Source organism: Centruroides sculpturatus, unplaced genomic scaffold (genome assembly GCF_000671375.1).
Source record: "Centruroides sculpturatus isolate CEXI.00-Female unplaced genomic scaffold, Cexi_2.0 scaffold1019, whole genome shotgun sequence".
In the NCBI taxonomy this organism is placed as follows: Eukaryota; Metazoa; Arthropoda; class Arachnida; order Scorpiones; family Buthidae; genus Centruroides; species Centruroides sculpturatus.
Genome location: NW_019385301.1, coordinates 15,042 through 41,866, shown reverse-complemented (window position 1 = coordinate 41,866; position 26,825 = coordinate 15,042). Strand labels below are relative to the sequence as shown.

Below are 26,825 nucleotides of genomic sequence, written 5' to 3'. Positions count from 1 at the left end.
CTTTCTATTAACTATGTATATAAGTCTAGAAATTGTAAAAATTACTTTAACTACTAAGATTTTTAGCATACGTCATACCACTCATACATTTATGGTGATAAATGAAAACAGTCAATGCTAAAATAAAAGTTTTTGTGAAATAGATCTAAAGTTAAATTAAGCCTATTTAACATTACAATCAAATTTTATCTGTCCTATTTAATTCATGATGGCTTGAGTGGCCTAAAATGTGCTGAAGATCTTAACATTAACTATATATAAAAGTCTAAAAATGACTATTCTACAGTTTAAGCTTAAACTGTTTTAACTCTTGAATTAATTATATAAAAGTTGTATTTTTGAAACTATAATATAGTATCAATAATATGAAATATAAAACTATAAAATTTATTGAGCAATTTATAAGTAAATATTTAAAAACATTTTTGAAAATATCATCAAGCACAGATTTAGTTAACACCATTTATTTCAACAACACTATTTTAACATTTCTTTCATACAACTATTCTTTATACAATATATTAATGTGCTCTCCAAATAAAAAATATAACATGCTATACAAAAACAATTTTAAGTCCTGGCATTTAAATAACTATAAGCTGTTTCTACAGAATATTAAAAATAAGTCTATCCTTGTCTTATTTCTCATTTTAATTTATTTTAGTAATGGCATCATTAATTGCCTTTGCAACGTATTCGACATTGCCTGTATTTAGTCCACATATACTTATCCGACCATCCTTAGGCAAGTAGATGTGATATTGTTGAACAAGATGCTGGACTTGAGGTTCTGAAAATTAAAAGATAATTTAAATATTAACAAAATCTTTATCTTTGGTAAAAAATAAAAATATTTTAAAAATTAGAATATATTCTATTTACTGAAAACAATATAATTTTCATAGATTCTAGGACAAATTCAACAGACAAAAGACAAATCTATAATGTAATGAAAGTTCTTGGCAATGTTGTTTTTATCCATATGAAATATTATATAAAAACATTTATATCTTTTTATTATGGTGGTGTTGGTGTAGTGAAGTACAAGATACAAGCTACAAGATAGTTACACTAGTGCATAGCACTATGATGACAAGAGTCAAGACAAATAAATACATAACAAGTTATCAATATGCTAATGAGTTGTTCATTTATGTATTTGTGTTTATCATAAAAAAACAGGAAATTCTTTGTCTTAGTGTAATTTGTTCACTGTTTTAAAGCTCTAACATTTCAAAATTTGTGTAGTGTATATAGTATGATGCCTGTGAAAAAAAGTACTACTGGCACAATTAAGAAACTTATCTATTTTCCACAGATACTTTATTTTGTGAGCAAGTTGAGCATTTGCTAATTTTTTTAGGATGTACGAATTTTATTTGTTGTGTGTTGGGCAGCTATGTCTATGATATATGCAATTTTGTTTTGTCTTTCAAGAAATATGATGTCTGGTTTGTTGTGTTTTATCTTTGATAACTTGGTCATAATATATTTTATGTATGGTTTTCTGTGAATGTAATGCATTTTTTATTGTATAATTCCTAGGTATATAACAATTTGTGTTTGCATGCAAGATTTTAATGTATTAGGCTTATTTTTTTTACAATCAACACAAAGTACATGCCAATCAAATGAGTGAATCTGATTAGTATGTTTATGTTAAAAGCTTGCAACTGAATGCTATATGACCATTATGTGGCATTTTTTACAAATATTAACCTTGTTGTCTTAAAACATGCTTCCTATAGATTTTCGTACAGTATTTATAATCTGTCTTGGAACGGTTCACGATTACAATACACCTTTCTGAAGTGGCAGTCATGTAATTTGACAGAACTGCATGAAAATACTGGCAATGTGATCCTGATTAGGATGACTGCCACGAAGCTCTAAGAGCCCAGGATTTAAATATCTGTATATTTTGTTTAATATATTAGAACCAGGCCAGTGCAGTGTAGTTTAAAATGGCATAATAAATTGTCTGCAAGGAGTTTCAGATTTGTGTAGTTATGATGTTTCTAATTTTTGTAGAAAAACTCTTGCAGTATCTATATTTCTTCATAGTAAAGATTTACATCTGAGGCTTCATCCTCCCTTTAGGAGAGTCAGCCTTTCTACAGAGAACTTAGGGTGTTTTTGTTTTGTTAATATTGTTTTTGTTTTGTTAACATTGTTTGTTTATTTATTTTTCTTTTTTTTTTTTCAGGCATTCACTTAGTTCTGTGTGCTTCCAATGTATAACTCCAAATGAATATTTAAGTACTAGGACAACATGTGTGTTAATTGCTTTAAATGCACAGTTCTGTTGTGTTTGACGTTTTATCAGATTTAGTGTTGTTTAACCTATTGGACAACAGTTTTGTCTGTCTGGCCTTGAACCTAAAGTGGACTTAAATCTCCCTGAAAGATATCTTGCCTTATTATTTTCTTTGTTTTCATGTATGTGTGTTGCAAAATCTGAAGTGTTTTGTTTTTCTCCAGTGTTGCATTCTGTTTTTTAAAAATGCAATGAATGTTGGATGTATTTTATATAGGTGTAGTATATGCAATAACTACACCTATGCAATGTGAAATGCTGTCAAATGCCTTTCTGTAAAGTATGTATTACATGTGTAGGTTTGTTATTCAAAGATTTATGCACTTTTCATAGAATGACAATCTATGAGTAATGAGTTCCTTTAATCTCATGTGGTTTCTAAGACAGCCTTTTTTGTTTTTCTGTTGAGAATATTGTGTTATTTCATGTGATACTATATTTTGTTTGGGTTGTATGAAGTGAATATTTTGTCTAGAGTGTAGGAAGGCATGTGAGTAATCTGTACTTGTGTAAGGTCTCTGTTGCCATTTTTTGGATTTCATGCATATGATATCCTATGTAAAAAATTTTAGTATGTCTTATGCATGTAAAATGTTTAGCTAGTTCCTGGTGCAGAGAGATAATTTTTAGTACAAAAAAGTTTACAAAATGTATGTACTAAGTGTCTTCCAACTGTTCATTCTTTGTACTACATTTTGAATATCATATATATTTATTTCAACACAGGACATGATTGATGTATTGTGTATGTTTTGTTCTTCCTCTTCGATACAATTTGCTTCATTTGCGTGTGATTGGACTGGACCAAAGAACACACGAAGAGTCATGAGTTGTTTTTCTGTTGATGTACAGTGTTCATGTACTGTACACCAATACATTGTGCTGCAATTGAGTGGTGAATTTGATATGTAGTTTTCTGTAGAAAAAAGAAATTTTCTGTGAATAAATTTTGTTGTTAATGCAGCACACAGGTTTTATATCATTTCAGTTTTTATGACCTGACTAAGTTGTTATTTTGAAATTGTTCAAGTATTATCGTAAATGCATATTGTGTTTGTTCTGTGTGAAAGTTTCTTTAATTTCTCTGAGTACTTTCCTAATCACTTTAAGCTTAGTATTTTGTTGTTTTAGTATATTATGTCAGTCTGCCTAACTGCTGTCTAACGTTAATCAAGTTTCTACTATTCTTTGCTAGGCATGCTTATGATTTGTCTATGATTGAAGTTTAAGACCATAGTATGTAACTATAGTGACTGCATTAGAATAAACTAATGTTTGTATGAAAATACCAAAATACATTTCAGCCAGAAGTAACAATGTGTATATTTTGAATATTTGTGGTCTTTCTTAGACCAAAGAATATAGAAATAAATCTTGCTGATTTTGTACTTGTTACTGTTTTGTGATTTAATGGTTGTTTATGTAAACTATGCAATGAAGCATTATTATTTTCAAAATAACAAACCACAATGAACTTTTAAAACATTTTTGTGTTTTATTCATATAGTTAACATATATTTAAATATAATCAATTCAGAATTCAATTATTGCTAGAATGGCAACATACATACAATCTAATGATCACCATGTTCAAACATGTTACGAATAATTTATACTTTTTGAGAACTAAGCTACTAGTTCTTGAAATATGACAATTATCAACTTTCCAAGTTTTAATTTTTAATATCCTTTATTTAAAAAATAAAATAAAAAAAGAAAGGGACTATAGGATAGCATATCAGATAATACCTCATCCAATAAAAAAGTTGGAATATTTACAATTCACTTTTCAAAAATACACAGTTTGTAAAGGAGTCAATGTCCGATTGTTATTTTATGTTTTGGGGCGTTATTTTTATTTAATTATTTTCTTTTTGGGGTTCTTTTTGTTAAGGACAAACTCCTAAGCACCAGTGACCATGAAAGAAAAAGCAAACTTAGTTTGCATCAGTGCCTGATCCTGGAACGACATCTTATGTAAATTAAGACAGTGCGGAGCTGCATTCGAGGTAGAATAAAAGGCGGCACATCCACGACAGAGTTAGTTTTCAGGTGACAACTGTGGTAGAAACGTCTGGGATCAATTAGAGGAAACCATATCTTTTTTCTGTAGAATCCTTTTGAGGTGGAGATAAAAGTTTTGTTGAGTTGGATATTATAAGTATTGTTGTCTTTGATTGATTTTTGTTGCAACTTTTCCAGTGTTCAATTATTTAACTTACTGTTGGGACAATTAACCCATTATTGTTTTTTTGTCGAGATAATAAATCTTATATTTATTGTGAATTATTATATGTGGTTGTGAAAATTATTGGTTATTTTTATTTTGGAAAGTCCAGGCCTGGTACTTGAACTCTACTATTGTGTAACCCCTTTTTGTTTCGTAAACGGTGCGTTACAAGTTATACTTCATAATATTTAAATAATTATTTAAAAATACTAATCAGTACTCACAGCTGCAACATTCAAACTTGCAATCTTACCAATAAAAAAAATTATTGTTTAAAATTTAAAAAAGCTGAATAAAGACATAATTGGATCACTTACAGAAACAAAATTTAAAATTCAAGTTGTAATACAGCATTGCTTCTAATGAAATCTAAACTACAACTTTTACATAACTAAATGATTAACAATGGCAAACTGATATTTCTAAGAATCAAAGGTTTCTAGCACAAAGAATTCTGAGTCATCACTAATTCTAAACTTTTTTTCTCTTTGTAACTAGTACATATTAATCCAATAGCATTCTAATAATTTACTTATATACAACAAAAATTATATATCTCTCAATTCTGAAAGTCTAAAGGATTTCAGAAATTATATACATGTTTAGATTTTTAGCTTTATTTTGTAAAAGTTTAGTTGGCAAATCTTTTTTAATCCCAACTTAATTATTAAAATATATTTCTAACTTACGTGTTAATCCAGTATAAGAGAACATTCCAATTTGATTAATAATGTGGTCCCATGTTCCAGGTGTATTCAGTTCTTTTAATTTATCATATAGTGCTTTTCTCATTTCCATAATACGTCCAGACATTGTTTTTATGTGCTCTTTCCTGCAAAATAAAATTTTAAAAATTAAAAACATTAATATAATTAAAATATATATTAATTTTTATATATATTAAAATGAAGTGAAATCAAAAATATATATAACTTAATAAAACCATGATTTCACAAGTGTAATTGTTTATATATTCAAAAGTGATAATTAAAATTTACCATTCTTCAAAAAGTTCAGGATTTCCTAAGACACGAGCTACAATTCTGACTCCATGTGCAGGTGGATTAGAATAATTTCCTCTGACTAATAATGTGATTTGTGCACGTAAATTTGTTATTGCAGATGAATCATTAAGTACAACAGTTAAGTTTCCAGCACGTTCATCTAAAAAATAAAAATCCAATATATATTTAATGCACTGAAATATTTAAAATTAGAAATTTTTGGTTTCATTATGACTATTGTGATAAGTAAAATGAAATAAAGTGGAATGTCGGTATACGACCTTAATTCGTTCCTGATGTTTGGACTTATACTGAATAGGACGTATACCAAACCAACCTTTCCCCATAAGAAGTAATGTAAAAATGATTAATCTGTTATGTAAAAAAAAATGGCTGGCTTTAAACACCTCGCTTTCCTAGCTAGTTCCTGCTTGATTTTTCATGAAATCAGCATGTATCTTTTTAGCTTTCTCGCAAATAATTGCTTCTGATACACTGTCGCCAGCACACTGTTTTTCAGTTATCCAAAGCAAAAGCAATTTCTCAACATGATCTAATGTCTTCGATCTCTGTTTAGAAATTGATTTAACCCCTTTCGCAACGTTAGCAGATTTAATAATGTCTTTATTTTTCACGATTGTCGATATCGTCGTTCTCGGAATACGGTATGCAACAGTTAAATCTCGAACACGCATGCCACCTTCATATTTCTCAACAATCTCTTTTTTCAATTCCATTGTGATTCTAGTCAATTTTTTAGTTTTCTGTTGCTTTTCATTTGCCTTTTTGTGATTCATGATTAATAAAAATAATAAAATTTTACTTACAAATTAAAATCAAAAGAAATTTAACAAAGTTATAAACCGTGGCACTGCGAATATCTAGTCTGGTCTAGTACACCAATAATGCTACTTGTTCATAGATGGCGCATATAATTGAATTAAGTCGTATACTGAGCAAAATTTGTTTTGTCCAAACAGGACGTATTCCGAATTGGACATATTCTAAAGCAGACGTATACCGAGGTACTACTGTACTTGGTGTCAAGTAATACATATTTAGATAGCTACTAAAAATGGAACTTAAGGCTTAAGATATTATGTATCACATTTGTATGCTGTTAATGTTTTCAATATTCGTGGCAATATGATTAAAAAGAACAGCAATGTGAGATGCGAACCACCTCTGTAGTTAATTAAAAATTTAATCGAAATAAAAAAATTTTAGATGAAAATATTCTATGATTTTGGAGGGAAAATTATATTTTCTAAAACAAAGGAATCTGGAAAAAGTCACTTCCTTCAACAGAAGTTGAACATACTTTTTGGTTTCCATTATCTCCTAAAATTTTAGTCATTCTGGGAACTGTCAACCCCTCAGTAAAATCCATTTTTCCTGTTCACGTGGAAAAATATGAGATGCTGATTGGTGAAAACTTGTCAGAAACAGAAAGAATTTTGAATTATTTGGGGAGTATGCCAGAAGATCCAAAAGAGGACAGACGTATTCCACATCATCTCCCTCCGGCCAATGCCCATAATCGATTCCCGAAGTCTCCTAAATGAATTATTAAGTCAGTAAATACAAGAAGAAAAACGTTTATTTATGTGTTGCTCAAGAACTAATCAAGAGAAGAACATTCTTCCAGAAAAAGATCTCAAGAAGACAAAAAGACACATGATTTGAGGTAGTATGTTTTTAACAGAAATTTTGAGCTCTCTCTCTTGATCAGTAGTCTTATTTGAAGATTCAATTTTGTATAACCTAATTCTTGTTCATTAAATTTTTGTTTATTGTTAAAGAAATGACTGTTACATCATCTGAATCAAATATATTTCATCATCTCCTTCACGACTTGGTACGTGTATTAATCCGTGTAATATAAAATCGATTAACTGGGGGTCATTATCTTGACGTGATCTACACCTTACCATCCAGATCTTTCTCTTTAACATATTAGTTAAAGTCCTCCACCCTCGATTTCCTTGAATTAGGAAAACCATCCTTCTAGTCAAACAGAGGGCTATTCTCAAGGAATAGCTGCCGAGTAAGTGATACTAGAGTCTTACCTACTCTGTATCTCCAGCTATCCCCTCACAGCAATATTAAATTTTTAAGTATTATGTAAAATGTTGTAATTAAGATTTAACATTTGTTTAATATATATGATGTGACACTTGTGGATGAAAACCATAGCCATTTTCAACAATAACTTATTTGGAAGAGTCCTGTATATTTATTGAATTTATCAGATGTAGACATTGTTGTGTATAGTGTAAGTATTTGGACTGGATATGTCCAGCTATGTATGATTTTATTTTGTTTATTAATAAATATGATGTATGGTCTGTTTTAAGAAACTTTTTATTGAACTATAATGGACTCAAATCATGTCTCCATTTCTGAAGGCAAAGTAGTCATCGTCATCATCGTATTTTTCCTTGCCATTTGTAAGAGATACTATCTACCACATTTATATCTAACTTATTCAGACATCAACATATCAATACTGACTTTAAATTAACCTAAAAATTAACATTAGTGTAATGAATAGTGGTGTATTAACTAGCAATGGGAACACAAACTTATCTTTCATTTAACAATTAAAATTATTACAACAAGATCTTATTGTAAAACTGTAATCTATCAACAAAAACAAATTGATTTTTTTCCTATTTTTTAAAGTAATTACTCAAGAAATATTTCCAGAAAATTTGCCNCATGGGATCACATGAATAAGTAGAAATGTACAGGTATAAAGACAGCAATTTAATACCTCGTTTAATCAAATAATAAAATAACCACCTTAGTGATAATAAAAACAAGCCCTTTTGACATTGCATTGATATTTTCTTCAGGTTAAAATAGAACATTATTTAATTACCTTTATGAGATCATTTAACCATACATACTGTACATATTTAAAGTTGTAAATGTTAAAATTTGAACATAAATATAAATTGAAGATGCTAAATATAACAAATTTTATAGGGGATAAAAGAATGATAAACTAATAAAGTAAATTACAAAAAGTTAAGTGTAAGATATAAGAATGATTTTACAAATAAAAATAAAATATAACAAAATATAAATTAAAATTTTTGGTGCAAGGTATAATGGTATCATTTAAAAGTTTAAATAGTGAGATCCATATATTTGGGATTTCTAAAAGATGTTTGTTACAGGGTTTTAATGTAGTTATGTATAATGTTTCCCAAATGAAGATAGATTTTCAGTCAACACATTGTTTGATTAATGATGTTTTGGACCAAAAAGAATAAGAATGTAATAAGTCTATTTTCTGAATATCCCTCTGATGTTCTATCAGAAGTTTTCAGTTTGTAGCACCTACATAATATTGCCTTGTGTGTGTGCTTGTTTTTTTTAAAGGAATCATATAAATGCCTGACTTCTCTAATGTTAAAAAAATATCCCTGTCATTACAAATATCTATATAATGGTGGCTAAGACTTGATTGGGAGGATAAGACTGTTTTTTTAAAAACCTTTGCACTTCATAATGTATTGAATGGTCCTAAGTATTGAATAACTGGGCTTACAAATATTAATTTTTCATTTCTATTGTGTAGTATTGTGAGAGGAAAGAAGGATTTATATACAATTTTTGATGTGTTTGAATTTAGTGTATGTGTAATGTGCTTTCTGTACAACAGTAAATATTATATACAGTTCTTTACGTATAAGATACTGTGAAGGAGAATACAAATAGACCCTGAGTATAGCATTATATATTTAGTTGTTTGAAATGAGCTTGCAAGGATAATGTATAAGTATAAATTGAATTTGTGGTGTACTGTGTAGCTAATACCTAATCTGCAGATAAACAAATCTAGAAAAGCAATACTGTTGTCTTTTCTCATCATCTAAAGTAAATGATATTGATGGGTTTATAGATGACAAGAGTTGTATGAAGTGTAAAAGGTCTTTATACGATCCATCCCATGATAAGATGTTATCTACATACCTAATACAGTCAACCCCCCTATAACATGGGTTCCTATAGTTCGGATTCCTATATCACTGAAAAAATCGTGATAGTATTCGTACAAACATGCTAAAAAAACTCCTATAATTCAGTAAAACATCATCGCCGACTCATGTTGCGACAGGATTGGTCGAATCTAGACCAATAGCGGATATTGTACAAACCGTTGAGTTTAAACAAGCAGCGGACCTACTAAAAACCATTTATTATTTAACGTCCATAAAAATTATATTTATATTAATGATGTCTCCAAAGTTCAGCGAATTTTTCGCAAAAAAAATCATTTATCAGGAAGCACACGAGCGCCATTTGATGACAAGCTCCACAATGAAAACAAGCTTAAGCAATGGCGTAGTCGAACGGTGTACACTCGGTAAGTAATCTTACAATTTTTTGTTTATAGCATAGTTTATATGGATTATTCCCAAAAAATTATACATATTTTGGAAATGTTGAGTCGAATTAGTCTAGAATGGATTAATTTTATAGAAGAAACCTTTCAAACAGCTGTAGTCCATAAACTCCATATGTGCCAGGCTATGATTGGCTGGACTCATAGAAAATGGATTCATAAAAACCGGAACGTATCTACCGTGTTATAGGGGGAGTCAACTGAACATGAAATTGAAAATCATCATGTTAGAGGTGATAAAAGATTTTAATTTCAATATTTTTCATGATTAATTCTACCAAGGTGGCTGAAGTGGGAACCCCATGGGTACACCCTGTTTTTGTAAGTATATTTTATTGTTGAAACTAAAATAATTATTTTCAGTTACTAATAGAGGGCTTCTTGTAGATCTAGTTTTGAGATCTTGTATTTTGAGTATCTTGTAGAAACCTTTTTTCAGAAGAATATTGGCTAGCATTACTGCCTGTAAGCTTGATACTGAAGGATGGAGATATGACATCAAGTTTGTAGAAATAGTAGGAATTAATTGGTAAACATCCTACCATTTTGTTAATAGCCGATTTAACATCTAGAGCTAATGTAACTACTAGATTTAAAGATGAAATTAAGCTATTAAGGAAGCTAGATTTTTTTTAATCCCTTCAACTTAATTATTAATTATAGTAAAACTGCATTATTATTAAATATTTTACTTTGACTTACATGAGGATCTACTATACCTTATAATAATAACAATAATTATACAGTACAGTTGATCCTTATATAGTGAGTGATATGATTACATCGTATTACTTTCACATAACATTATTCCTCCATAAGAAAATATTGGTACATATAACATTGTACCAGGTTAAAGTTGTATATAACAGACATGGGCAAATGCAGCTCTTTTTGAGTTACATGTGGCTCTTGCTGAAAGTGTTAATTTCTGCTTTTTATTATTATTTTTACAATTTTATTTCCACAATTTTGTGAAAATATGTTTATTAAAAAAATTCAATATTTGTTTTATGTTATATTTATATTATATAATAAAATTGCAGTACAGAATAAAAAAGTACAGAACTGCAGCTCCTATACATTTTGCAAAACCTGCATTTAGGCTCCCACTGAACTTTTGCTTGCCCACCCCTGGTATATAACATTAATTAAAAATTCTGTAGCATGATGCCTTGATACAACTGTGAATATGACCAGCAAATGTTAGGTGTAACTGGATTAATAATTTTCTTACAGTGTTGTTAAATTATGGTTTTAATTAATCCTAAATTTGGGTGTTTTGAATTTAGCAGGTAAAACTTTGCAATTATGATTTAGGACTTATTTGTGGGATATTTTATATTTTACAGTGATTTTAAAAATTTCTCACTTCTGGCAATGAATCAAAAAATAAATCTTGGCAGAGGTGAGAAAAGCAGTTTCTTTCAGACCAAGACAATATCATGAATAAATTGCTTATTTTGTGTAATTTTTACATTTTTATTTTATTAATTTCATTTATTATTCTGTATTGTTAATATTTTAATTGTTATTACTGTATTTTTATGCATAGCACTATAGTGGCCTTTCTTTTATTAAAAAGAATAGGTATCTGCATCAATTAACTAATTTATTTGTTATGTAAGGTATATTTTATAATTTTTACTTAATATTATTTAATTTTGGACTTATTAACAACTGCAAAATTAAATAATATTAAGTAAAAATTATAAAGTAACAGAGGTCCACTGTACTTAATAATTTATTCTTCTAATTATACATTTTTGTAATTGTTTTAAAATATCATTTTTATGTCAAAATCAATAAAACCAGAATTTCCACTAATTATAGTCTTATTTTCTTACCTCTCATAACATCTATATTGATCATAACTGATTGATAAACAAGTCGCAAAACAATTATAATAAACAGAATTCTACTGTACTGTATATTAATTTACAAACTCTATTATCAAGAAATATCTGCATTGTTAAATCATCACATATTTTCAATAGAAATGTTTAAATGAGTACCATACTAAAAAGAAATATTTTTAGTATGGTACTCATTTAAACATTTAAATAGTACTCATTTAAATATTTAAATGAGTACCATTTGCAAAACATAATTATTTTTTTAATGAAAGTTTAAGTTTCCAATTACAGTGGAACCTCGGTATATGACCTTGATTCATTCCTGGTGTTTGGACTTATACCAAATAGGATGTATACTAAACCAACATTTCCCATAAGAAGTAATGTAAAAATGATTAATCCATTCTCATGTAAAAAAAATGGTTGGCTTTAAACACCTCGCGCTTTCCTAGCTAGTTCCTGCTTGATTTTTCATGAGATCAGCATGTATCTTTTTAGCTTTCTTGCAAATAATTGCTTCTGATACACTGTCGCCAGCACACTGTTTTTCAGTTATCCAAAGCAAAAGCAATTTCTCAAAATGATCTAATGTCTTTGATTTCTGTTTAGAAATTAATTTAACCTCTTTCGTAACATTAGCAGATTTAATAATGTCTTTATTAATGTGCTTTCTCACCACACCGGGTTGTATATACTTCATATAAACAACTATCCACAATAACCAGTAACCGGCGCAAAATTCTTTAAAATCGGCAAATGTTTTCGATTCCCCTCCTGGGATCTTCTTCAGGCTTACTTTTTTTATACCTTTCGTTATAACTGGATTCTTTAATTATAACTGGAATTAAAGAATCCAATTATAACGAAAGGTATAAAAAAAGTAAGCCTGAAGAAGATCCCAGGAAAGGAATCGAAAACGTTTGCTGATTTTAAAGAATTCCACGCCGGTTACTGGTTATGGTGGATAGTTGTTTATTTGAAGTATAATAATGTCTTTATTTTTCACAACTGTCGGTATCGTCGTTCTCGGAATACGGTATGCAACAGTTAAATCTCAAACACACATACCACCTTCATATTTCTCAACAATCTCTTTTTTCAGTTCCATTGTGATTCTAGTCAATTTTTTAGTTTTCTGTTGCTTTTCATTTGCCTTTTTGTGATTCATAATTAATAAAAATAATAAAATTTTACGTACAAATTAAAATTAGAAGAAATTTAACAAAGTTATAAACCGTGGCACAGCAAATGTCTAGTATGGTCTATTACACCGATAGTGCTACTTGTTATAGATGGCACGTATAATTGAATTAAGTTGTATTCCGAACAAAAGTCGTATACTGAGCAAACTTTGTTTCATCCAAACAGGACTTATTCCGAATTGGATGTATTCTAAAGCAGACGTATACCGAGATACCACTGTAAAATTATTTTCAAAATTTTTGAACAGCTAAAGATGAAAAACAACTTCCTTGTTGAAAAATAGTCTGAAGAATGAAATTGTACAAATAATTTATTACAAATAAAAATACTTCTTTACCACCATACCGAAAACGTTCGAAAACGTTAGTTTTGGTTCGTTAGGACGTAGTAGACGCACCGGTAACAGGTTAGAAAGAGAATTACAAATAAAAATATTTTATATAAAAAATTAGTGTAAGAGCCATTACACTTTTAATATGATATTCAATATAAATGTCAGGGGTTGTGCAGCATTGCACCAAAATCACCATTTGACAATGTTTTTATTAACATGGCAATAAAAATCATAGTCCTCTTATTTCAATAGTTAGGTGGCCAAATGATCATGGTGGCAGCCTACCATTCTGAGGAACTCAAGAATCAAATCCAGACAGGTCAATAAAGCCCCAGAAATTTTTCAGGTGGTAATCTGTCCAGATATGTCGAATCCCATCCTCACCACCTTAGTGCTCTCAGGGCAGAGAGTTAAAAAAAAGTCCTTTTATTTCTACTTTCAGCATGAAATTGAATCACAAAGTACACTTCAGGATAAAACAGCTCCTGTGTGATGAGAGTCCAATGCAACACATACCTAGCAATGTCACAACATCATGCAGAAAGTTCAGACAGGAAAGTAGGAAGTGACATTGAGAACAGAAGGCAGTTTTTGTGCAATGTTGTCCAGTGTTTCCAGATTGAAGAATTTTTATCGAATGACAGAAAATTTGGGATTTTTTGGGGTGACATTTTTTCACTTTGATCTTTTTCAGTAGCTAAAGCATAAAAATTTTGATATGACAAAACATATGAAATGCCATTTAGGCATTGTAATCAAACAAGTTATTTGAAGTTATTCATTAAAAAATTATTCCAATCTCTAAGTGACAGCTTAACATGTTAATTTTGCTTTCTGGACTTCAAACTGATAAGGCTACCAGCATCTACATTAACTACTAAGTAAAGTTGGTGATGATAAATAATTTGAAGTGCCGAAAAAAAATGAAAAATTGGTGGAATGGTTGGAGATGATTTTAAAATTTTCCAGAGTGACCCCTGAAATGTAATAACTTCCTAATATACAGCATTTAGTGATTTTGGTTAAAAATAATAATATGCATAACAGAAAGGTTAGATTATATAATATAATCATATAAAACTAACAAATCATGTCTATTCATTAAAATATCACTAAATATAAGATCTGAGTTCTGCATTATTCAAAAACAGGATTTAAATGGAAAGTGATATTAAGAATAAATTTGTAAATTTTTACTAAACGAATATTGATTTATTCAATAAAAATTGACAAAATATGTCAGACAATAAATTTACAGTTTTCATTATCAATTCATTTTGGGTAATACAAAGTTCTGATCAAAAGAAAATCTATTTTTCAGTTTGTTTTCAGATGATGTGTTATCCAGAATGAGTTTTCTTCTATTCAATAAAACATTTGTCATTTGGAAAATACTCAATAAAGCATATTTGGAAAATAAATCTCCATATTGCATTCACAGCAAATTGTGACATGAATAAATAAGTTAAAACATATAATTATATTCAAATCTACATACAAAATATTGCATATATTAAAAACATAGCATTTAAAATTTTAAACATTGAAGTTCCAATGAAAACATTATATAACAGAATAATATATAGCATTACCTGATCATATAATTTTATTACAGAATTTTAGAATATTTTGTCAAAAACTTTCTTAATCTATACTGTATATATAAGATTACATGTCCTGACTGACTGGGCGATGATGAATCAGAGCAAACTACTGAAACTAAAGAGGTGAAATTTGGTATACAGCTAGGGTATGTCATGAAAATGCATACTAAGAAGGGATTTTTGGAAATTCCTCCAAAGGGAAGAGGGAGATCATTAAGGCTTAAAAAGGCAGTACCACAAATGTGATTTACAAAGAGGTACTGGGGTAACCGAAACTCTTTTTTTCAGTAAATATTTATACTTTAGGAATTTTCAGATAACGTCATTTATGTTTCAAAAAAAAATTGAACTCAGATTTATCATATCTAGGAATCCCATAATATTTGAAACTTGAATTTAGGTGCATTAGCAGTCCATAGTTTAAAAAAAACAAAAATCAGTAATTTTACCAAATTAGTAACAACTAATGATTGAGAATCTTAGTGAAGTACCAAAGGAGGGTTATTTCTATCAAATTGCAAAATCTGCATTTTAGAGTAAAAAGAAAAAATAAATTTATATTAAATTTTAATTTAATATAGATTTATTTTGTCTTTTTACTTTAAAATAGTATTTCTATAATTTATATGTTTATAAAATTTAATTTTATAAACATATACATTATAGAAATACAATAATACCTTGGTTTTTGTTGACTTCAGTTGTCATTGGTTTCGATTTTCGTTGATTTTTTGTGAAAAATTTATCTCAGTTTTTGTCGGCACCTCCACGTGACCTCGCTGCTAATTTTGCGAAAACAAAGGGCAACCAACTCATGCATTTTCATGCTCAGTGTGGTATTGTTTCTCGTCGTGTGAGCATTATCATCCCATGCCTCTAGCCAAACAATTCCATTGCTTTCCTTTCGTTTATGCTCCATCATAGGACCAAAAAAGTTTTCGGAGCCAGCAGCCTTTCGAAGAAGGCCAGGAACACAATCGAGTCAAAGAAGGAAATCATTGAAAAATACGAGAGCGACATTAAGACTGCCAAAATCGGCCACTTTTATATTCATTTAATATTAATTTCCTATCATTTTTAGTATTAAACACTATATTTATTCTCTACGAAATGTGTTTTTGGTATGTATTTTGGAGTGTCTAGAACAAATTAACTGGATTTACATTACTGTAATTCTTTCAGGTTTTTTCGCCCAACATCAGGAGAGTAAATTTTGAATTGAACACTCGGTAACAAAAATTAACATTTTTCTTTATATATCTTGTGTATATTTACACCTATACAAATACATAAATAATAAATTTGTTTGTAGCCTTTTATCAAAATCAAATATGTAAACTTGCATGTGATTTGTATAGAAAAATATTTTCAGCTCCTTACCAGACATCTACAGATCACATCCAAACAATTATAAATTGAATGCATTTAAATATAAATATACATACCTCTCAAGATCTTGTAACAAATATTAAATCTATTAACGTTTATCACAAATCATTACGAGAGATTTAAACTCGTATTGGCCAATAATTGGCTTAAAAAGCACTCGAAATGCAAGATAATCAAAGTAAATACACATCAAACAAGGCAATGGACTCTTACTAAGCCTAAATATAACATCTATATTATAATTAATAACTAAGCACTTTATAAGAATACGAAATTAGTTTAATGGTTAAACTTTACCCATTTTTAAGACTTTGATTTAGTCGATAATTTATAAAATTTCACAAAGATGCATTTGCTAAACAAAAATCAAGACTTATCCCGAGTCGACGTCATATTCAATTCATCCGATTAACCAATCGCATTCGACGTCGGCAGCTTTAAAAATTCTTTTATTATTTTTACAGTACAGTAGCGCTGAATGAAAATGTATAAATATAAAATCGAAAGTGTCGTTATTTTTAGAATATTTTTATTTCAATTCAAATTGCAATTGATTTATAAAAATAATTTTAAATTTATATTATGATCATTGAAAACCAATTATTAATATTTTTTGAAAAATAAAATAAATTTGGTTTTATTTCATTTTTTTCAAAGCTCTTAGGAGAGAGAGAAAATAAATCAAAAACTAAAATACTGAAGTTTCTTTTATTTTCAAAAATAATAATAAATATAAATAAATTATAATTTGAACTTAAAAAAATATTCTAAAAATAAAAACACTTTCGATTTTATATTCGTACATTTTCAATTCAGCGCTATTGTGCCGTGCAAATCAGTAAAAATATTGAAAACTGCGGACGAATACTTTGTAAAAGTCAAATAAAAAATGCTTTAAAGTTTTAAAATAAATAACGTATAAAATATTAAGAGCTAAACAATTTATTTAATTTAAATTTACCAAATAAAAAAGCCAGGCTCACAATAGGGGGAAATAATGGGGTCGTGAGGGACGGTTCCATGTTTATCCGAGGCAACTACAGTTGTCCCTTGATAATCCGACAGGTATGGGACCAAAGGTGTGTCAGATTACCAAAAGTGTCCGGATTACCGAAAATAATTACATATTTCGTATTGTTTTGCTAGCAGTAACTTACAATATTCTCTACTCCAACTGTTCGAACAGAACTGCTCACATAAAACACACGAAATGTGTGTCATCGAGTAAGAATTGGATGGGGAGATTTACATCGCGACATGCTTCTGTGCAAGCAGACACGTAACGGGGACGGGTACCTTGACGGGAGGTGCGTCGGACTACTGAGCATGTCGGATTAAAAAACGTCGGACTATAGAGGGACAACTGTACTCACAAAAAATTCAGGAGGTTGGTTGCCCGAATTCGATCCTGGGTACCCAAAGCGGCATACTGACGCTTGGTTTGGTTTTATTCGATTATGGAAACGTGACACACTCCCAAGAGGTTTTTTGTGGAAAACTGGCTCCTATTTAGGTGTTACTAACGTGAAGAAATCTGGAAAAACTCCACATGGCTTACTCTTTTGCAAGGCACGAACGCTAGACTAACTATCAGTGTTCAGTGGTTTTATCCACTTAGCCACTGGTGGGTGCAGACTGACGCCTTAAGAATCTTAGCCAGCTGTCATTTAATTAACTTCCTAGGGTCGTTCGCTCAGACTCGATCCCTGATCCCTCAAACTTGATCTTAATTTTAAAAGCGAATGAGGCTTGGAAAAAACTTTCTTTTCTGTTTTTTTTAAATAATCCAGATCAGACACTAAAGTTGCAAAAAATTGACTAATTTAATTAACGAACTGTATAAGTACCAATATACAATATTTTGAAACGTTATATTTTAAAATTTGCAAAAGAAATCTAAAATTTTAAAAATTGGACATGTTACTTTCTTTTTTACAACTCCACTCTATGTAGCATTAGATGGTCTTTTTACCATCATGGTTTGGCTAGGCTCATAATGGGGAAGACAGATAGTGGGATACCAGGTCCTACAAATCCAAGACAGACTGCCTATGGAAAATCACAGATTCCTGACCTGGACTAAGACCCAAGTACCCAGAACAGCAGATCGATGCCTTTATCACTTTGGCCATTCAGTGATCAATATTTTTGACTTAGTATTTGATACTGGAATTAAGTTAAATACACAAAAGCTACATAATATAGACTAAAGGTTTATTGGCAATTTAATTAGCCAAAATGTAGCTTGATAATAAATCTAGCTGATTTTTGATTAGTAATATGATTTGGGCTTGGTTATATAATTTACTAAGACCTAAATTATGGAAAGATATTATTTATAATTATAACAAAATAAAGGGTATAATGAACATATTAGCTAATACACAGTATTCTTTCTCTAGAAAAAATTACTACTGTATGCATATAATGGTGACTGAATATATAGAATTGTTTTACTGAGCAACTACCAGTACTTTGTTTTGGCTACTAATACTTCTGATACTTTTCAATGCTATTTGCCTGTAAGACCTATTGGCATGTTTCAGCTGAAAAGTAGCCCTGCAAATACATACAAATATAATTAGAATACATAAATAATAAAATTTATTTTCTTATTGCTAGCTTTCAAAATTTTCATACATCAATAATTCTGTAATTGATTTTAAAATATAATTGTTGAAGTTCAAAAACTGAAATGACNTCTGTAAGCACTACAGTAGACCCCCCTATAACACTGTAGATTATTCTGTGCTATATGAATTCCATGTTGTATGAGTCACTTAGATTTTACAGATACATGTGCCAGGCTGTGAACAGCTCACGTATTTGTAAAATCTAAGTGACTCGTACAACATGGAATTCATATAACACAGAATTATCTTGTAATGAACCAAGTCCGAGTGTTATTTTTAGTTACTTTTATTTTGCTTTTATTATATTTTCGTTTGGAGCTTATGTTTAGTTAGGACGAAGGTTTCCTCACCCATCACCTTAGAAAGTTAAAAAGGAGAAGATAAAACCAACTCAACGACAAAGAAAAGAAAGAGCCATAGATAACACTCGCACTCAAGTGCACGCCCGAGTGGCAGATAGTAAGTCCGCACTGAAGGGAGAGAAAGACCCCACAAAAGACTTTAGGAACTTGTTAAACCTTAAAAGGAAGAAAAACATCCTGATAATTGTTAAACAAAATAATGTAAAAGGTTAACAAAGTATTGTTGGGAATTAAGCTACCAGATAACCAAGAGAAAAGTTAATGTTACATGTAAGTATGTAAATGAGGGGAGTGTCTCACTTATAAACTGTGACGTCACCTTACACTATAAAAAGCGTAGTGAGCTCCTGCAAAGAACAAGCATTGGTGTGCTTAGTAGCAGTGAACAAGAGGTGTCCAATAGGAAAATAGTCCAAGGCGATTGAAGTATTCGATTTGTGGATCGAGGATAGACAAAGTCTTGTGTTGAGAAAAAGGTTCTTAGTATAATTGAGGTGACGGTTAGGATTTGTAGTTATAAGAAAGTTTGTAACTAAGTTAAGGTTTGAATTTGTCGGAATTCCAAGGGAAATAGTTTTAAGTTAGAATTAGATCGAGTTTTGTCGGGTTGACTGTTGATTGATTTTATTTGAATAAATTTGTTGATTTGTTGACTGTTGATTGATTTTATTTGAATAAATTTGTTGATTTGTTGTAAATATTGTACATAGTTATTTCGAGAACTTTATTAAACATTTTTATTGGTTTTTTGACTAACTTGGTCCTTAAGTTACTCTGGTGCATACAAAAAGTCCAGGCCTGGCAACAATAAACGTGAACCCACGTAAAGTACCCATTAGGTAACGGCTCTTTCCAGTACTGTACAAGAATCGTTGTAGAGTGATAAGATAAAATATAGTACATTACAATCTATAGTGTTATAGGGGGATCTACTGTATCTTATATCAAATAATTTATTATTTAAAATTAAAAACAACAAGCTGCTAAATAGGATAGGAAATTTACAAAGTAGAATTTTCTGTTCAACATCCTATACAGGAAATTAGTTTGTTGCTTATTAATAATGTAATTTTCTAATTAAAAAATTTAAGAGAATTCAATATATATATATTAAATGTTTGATACTATATATTAAGAACAACAACAAATGATCAGTTACAACTTTATAAGTATAAAATTCCTTTAAAAATAAGTTTAAACTTAGAAATATAAGCATGGACAAAATAACAAAATGTTACGGCACTTCTTTAATCTCTGTACACTTCCACCATAAACCATTTTTAATGACACTGCAGTCTGTTGTACTCATGGAAGTGTTACCAGAAATCAGTTGAAGCTCATGCAAAATGTTTATCATACTGTAGTTGCAAAAACCATTGTTTTGTAACAAAGAAAAGCTAAGCCTAAAACTTTTGCCATTTAATAGGCATTAGCTTTTAATATCAAATCTGTAAGTAGGGAATTAAAACCTTAAATTTACCAGATGATTTTGAAATTTGTTCTTTATATAGCATAATAAACACATATGCTTGTATACTACATTAACCAGGGATTATCATTTCTTCCATATAGAGAGGTTTGTTATAAGAAGAATTTGGAATTAACTTTTTGTATATAATATATTAAATAAAATATTAACAGAGAAATACTTACTATAGAGACCAAAATTTTTTGCAAATGACTGAGCACAGAATAATTCAAAGCCTTCAGAAACAAAATATTGTACAGCTTTTCTGTCACGTTCCAAATCTCCTGTAGCAAAACCTTGATATGCACAATCAAAAAAAGGAAATAATTTCTTTTCCTATATATGAAATATTAAAAAAAAGTTAGGAATCTAGTTATTTTCAGTTTTTAATAAAAATCAAACTGATTTCTTTGATAAATAGCATACCTTCATTACTTTAGCTATTTCTTTCCACTGTTCTTCTGTGGGATCAACACCAGTAGGATTGTGAGCACAAGCATGCAAAATAAATACTGAATCTTCTGGTGCATTCTAAAAAAAATTTATGAGGAATATTACATATTTTCAGATGTTAAACTAAAAAATGTTAAGATATATACTGTATAAAAAATAATTTCAAAAATAAATTTAAATCCATAGAATAAAAATTTGGCAACTATGAGGGTAGGCTGAAAAGTATTGCACACATGCTTGTAGAGTGAGAACAAAATGATTTTGTTCTCACTCTACTCTAAATGATTCTGTTCTCACTCACTCAAAATGATCAGAAGCACGCCAGGTGGCATATGGAAGTAACATTCCCCATCTATGCACATGCACAGTTTGAGGTTATTGTGTTCATTCAGTATATTTTGAGAAGCGGAAATATGGAGATGTGTTCTAAAAATTAGAGCGTGCCATTATCTAATTTTTAACTGCTGAAAAAGTGACTCCTACTGGGATTCATCGTCTTTTAAAGGCTGTTTATGGTGACAATGCTGTTGATAGGTCTACTGTAAATCGATGGATAATAAAATTTTGTGGTTGCAAGCCTGGAAAAGCCATAATTGTTGATGAAACACGCAGTGAACATCTGATCACTGCCACACACGATTACCGTTGCCCCTAATTGTAATGTTTAATTCTTCTCAGTACATACAGACTCAAACACCTCCGATGTTGAATTTGTCATGTTAGAGGCAGCCTGGCGCCAATAATCTTGCAACATGACAATGCTTGTCCACACACCTCGCGTGCAAGTGGAGAGGCTCTGTGAAACCTGAAGTTTGAACTGATTCCACACTCTCCTTGCACCTTGCGATTTTTATTTTTCTCCTCTACTCAAGAGAGATCTCAAGGGTGATCATTACACCTCAGATGATGAGGTGAAGGCAGCTGTCTGTTCGAGAAAAGTCTGAAGAATTTTTCAATGACGGAATGAAAAAACTTGTTACGTGTTGGGAGAAATGCGTTAGCCTTAACAGTGACTATATTGAAAAATAAATATATGATTTTGAAGCTTAAGAATTGTACTTTAATGTACTTTTTGCCCGATCTTGCTATTTGTTTTTGTTTGTGTTCTACAAGCAAGTGTGCATTAGTTTTCAGCCTATCCATGTAAGTTCTAGAAGTGATACTATTACAAATATATCTCCTATATGATTTGGTCAGTTATCAAGCATTTCAATCTAAAATGTTCCAATGCCAAATGCATTTCATTATATCATTTCCTACTTGCATGGAGATATTGTTTTGTATAAAATCATCATCTTTACTTTAGCAATGGAATATAAAGCAAATATTACATTTTGTTAGAAATATGAGCAAAACCTACAAAATGATAAACATATGAGTAACAAACTCAGATGATTGTGAGAATCTCTAAGATGATAGATGCCTTGATGCAGATAAATAACAGTTCAAATTCTACACATAGTCAAAAGATCAATAATTCTTTAGATAATGATCTTTAATACAAGCTCAGTTAAAAAATGATATGGTTGATTCTTGTTGAACAATATTTTGCTAAACTTCTTAGACCATCTCATTTCTTAAAATCAGACAGACAATAAAAGGAAGCCAATTGAAAGATACAGATCATATTAAATACAATGTCCCGGTGAATTTTATTCTAAATTTCATTAAGTTTAAAAACGTGTTATTTCCTGAAAATTCTACAAACAATGCATATCTAGCTTTTCAAAGGCTTAATTTAAATAATAAAAGTTTTTATTTCATACAAATTTTCTCTAAATTCATATAGACTTAAATTTTAATTAAAAAAATAATAATACAATGTGTGAGTTTTAGTAATGACAGTTATACACATTTTATATTAAATAGCTTAATCTAAAATAAACAGTAGATTTATAAGTAAGTTAATAGGCAGTAAGTACAGTTTAAAAATTGATTAAACAGATGTAAAATTAGTTTTTTAATCTTTGAAGCTGTCTGAAAACAAATTAAAATTTTTCTTCAAATCAAAATTATTTTTATTAAAATTTTTTAAAATTTACTTTCCTTTATTGATATTTTGGATCAACTCAAATCAGTGACATAAAACTATTAAAAATGTGAAAGATATATCTTCACACTGAAAATATCGTGTTGTGTATTTATTGATCCAATACTCTTATATGTTTTGATATTATCTGTCCATAATTCATACATTTGTTGTAAAAAATTCTGGCAAAATTATAATTTACCAGCTCTATTAAATAATTTGCCATTTGGCTTCAAATTTTAAAATTACCCCAATTACCTAAAATAGGTTAGTGACAACCCTAAATCACAAATGCATGAGTAAAATTACCTCCAAATCCTTCTCAAAATTCCTGAGTGAGTGAATAGGAAATGATTTGTTCACTCTGATTTGACTTAAAATGTTAGCATTCTATGTATAACTAAATAATTCTGCAGTTATTCATTCATTGCACCCTTTCTTTTAAAAAATTTCACTAAATATCTCTAAATTAAAAACATTAAGCTATTGCTCCTGGAATGGGGAACCATTTTCCTGAGGATAATCATCTTCAGACCCATTGCAGCTTCCCACAAACTATAAATAGGGAAATTCCCTATGTTCCTATTTCTTTGCCCTCTATATCTTCACTCATGAAAAATGATACTATGCCATTGGCTCAAATATGTAGCGCTTCGTGACTATTCCAACTGTTCCAATTTTAGTTTTATAATTTTTAATTGGATATTTTCTGTGTTTTTTAAGGAATGTTTTAAACCTGACGGCCAAGTAGCCTCTAAAGAAAGTTCTGGTCATCAAACACGTGATAAGAATAAATGGTGGTTACCAAGAATTTTTTTTGGACAGACTGTGTCTTTAACTAACTTATAAAAAAAAAAATAAAGGAATCAATTATTGATAAAGTAAAAATGCAGTTGAATACAGTGCGGTTATGTGAGAATACAAATTACCAAGAATATTAATGGAACAAACTATAAATAAAAAAAGCAGTAGATCGTCTAAAAAAAAAAAAAAAAGAGGAAAGACATCAAAGAAGAAATATGTATGAATGTATAAATAAAAAGGTGGAAAAAAATCTATAAATATATATGTGTGACTTATTTTCAGAGAAAGAAGAGCAGTATTTACAAACAAAATTTTTTAATATTGCATATCTTTTAGTCCATTATCTACTGTCTCCTTCCATACATTAAAAATTTTTGAGAGGAAATTGTGTAATATTTTTTATTACTGTAATGAAGTATATGCTATGGAGTGTGTAACTGCTTAAACATTTTAGTAGTCATATTTTGTATACATCCTATTTTTACACATTTGATTAATATTTATCTAACAGACTATGTAACCCAATTGTTTACTACATGCTTAGGATTGGTAGAAGCAATTACAAAGAATTCTTACTTGTCTTTGTAATTACTGGATGATGCTAATTTAAAAACATTTCATATGATTATAACACTTACATGTTGTGGCGTTACAGGAGTGGAGTCATGGAGAATGAACTCGTCTGACTTTAGAAAATGAGCTCATCTGCTAGTACTTTCAGTAGTATATAACTACTGTCTTCAGGCGGTCTATCGAATACAACAGATTAAGATTTTCGAACTATAATCAGACGGTTTCACAAATTTCGGATTTTTGAAATTATCGAACCAATATTTCTGATGGTTTAACTGATTTTTCGTTTTTGAATGTTATTTAAAAATCCTTTTGTGCATCATAGCGCATGGAAGGAAAACAGTTTTAAATAAGCATGTTTTAGGAAGAATAAGGCCATAAAAAAGCCCAGAACATGCATAAAGTATAAGATATGTCAAAAAGACATCTGAGTAGCAATGACTTTCAACATCGTGAATTGAGTTGTTTAAAAGCTGTTACCCAAATTTCTGGTAATTCAAGAGTTGGGGGAGTTGCACGGTTCAGTGGCATAAATATAGTGACTCTCTCAAACAAATAGCTCTTTATATTCGTTGCAGCATTTCAGTAATTTTGCTTTGCTCCAGAGCTGATGGTAATTGCGGTCAAGCACTTTCTTTGCTAACTCTGTAACTGGCCTGCCATTTTTGATGTCTTCTTGATGTTCAAGAATACACGAACATGACTGTCCCCTTACATAACTGATTTCTTCACCTGACAATGCATGTTTTAGTAGGACTTGGAAGATTCCCGATTTTTCATTCCACCGATATCTGTCCCTATCATTACACAGTAGTCTTCTTAGACTTGGTGGCGGTGTTATTGGTAGAACAAAACTGTTAGTTCTAAACATATGTGCAATTTTCAAAGAAATGCGACCTAAATAGGGTCTTGGGGGTGTGCTATTCTTAGGTATTCCTTATTAGAAAGAAAAGATTTCGAAAATAATTTATTCTTAACACGATTTTGAAGAAATGTAAATTTAGAGCATGAATAACCAGCATTTAACATGGCATTATAAATGATAGATAACTCATCTTCCACTTGTGACTGGGTAGAAGGAAGAAGATATTAGAGAAGAAATAGCAGAATTTTTGTAGTGTGATGGCTGGTAAGCAGTAGCAGGTATGATTTGCTGTGCTTTATTATTTCTATTATGTACAGTGAATGTAAGCTCGGAAGACATACATATGTCTAGATCCAGGAAGGAGATTCTATTGTTTTTTTTTTGCTCTTCAATGGTAAAATTAATTGAATGATAAATGGAGGTTAACATTTGCATGAATTGTTGTAAACTCTCATTGGAGCCGTCCCACACAATTAACACATCATCGACGTAACGTATATTATACATGAGAGGATATTGGATAGTTAAGGGGGCATTAAAAACTCGATGTTCTATATTCCTCATAATCAGTTCAGCTAAAACAGGAGATAGTGGGGAACCCATTGGTACACCTTGCGTTTGTTTACATATTTTCTCATTATATTGGAAATAATTATTATGAATGACTTGAAAAAGAGCTTCTCGCAAGTGTAGAACATGTGATATTGGGTGACTAGCATTGAGGAATAGAGTATTTGCCAGCATGACAGCCTTGAAATGCAGGACAGACGGAAATAAAGAGATGACATAGACTTTGTAAAGTTGGTATGAATTAGATGGGAGGTTTCCTAATTTTTGTAAGATGGTAACTTTAGCTTCAATAGCGGCATGTGTTACGAATTCAAAAGGTGGAATCAAAGAAGTGATATGTTTTGCTAGCGCAGCCTCGAGATGGTACGTGGGATGGGATCTTTTATTGACTAGTGGTCATAGCGGCCAGGAAGGTTTATGCGTTTTTACCTCAAAAAATAATCTAGGGCAGGTGACATTCTTTGGAGGATTGAGAGGACCGTCTAACGATTCCACTATTCCAGGCAAAGCTATAACTTTGCGTGCTTTTTTTAACACCGTGGAAGTAGGATATTTTTTTAGTATGATGGATTTGGAATGTTCTAGGAACTCTTTGGCTCTATCTAAGAAATCCTGGTTTTTGCATAGAACAAAACGTTTTTCTTTATCAGGCACTAATAGATTTAACTGATTTGTTGCCAGGAAAGATTTAACCATCTGTGTTGTCTTCAGATTGGT

At 30.2% G+C, this 26,825-nt stretch overlaps 1 protein-coding gene across 1 annotated transcript in view; it reads right to left on the bottom strand.

The window, feature by feature from the left end:
• Positions 1 to 647: 647 nt before the first annotated feature.
• The window catches only part of LOC111637361 (aspartate aminotransferase, cytoplasmic-like), a gene marked incomplete at its 5' end in the record, with an annotated part of 38,679 nt that continues 12,501 nt past the window's right edge, over positions 648 to 26,825 (bottom strand). The window contains 6 exons of the mRNA XM_023382832.1: positions 648 to 790; positions 5,237 to 5,379; positions 5,546 to 5,711; positions 21,000 to 21,150; positions 21,241 to 21,345; positions 26,538 to 26,720. Of these exons, the coding sequence (XP_023238600.1) occupies positions 651 to 790; positions 5,237 to 5,379; positions 5,546 to 5,711; positions 21,000 to 21,150; positions 21,241 to 21,345; positions 26,538 to 26,720 (888 nt within the window). The remainder of the gene's footprint in view (positions 791 to 5,236; positions 5,380 to 5,545; positions 5,712 to 20,999; positions 21,151 to 21,240; positions 21,346 to 26,537; positions 26,721 to 26,825) is intronic.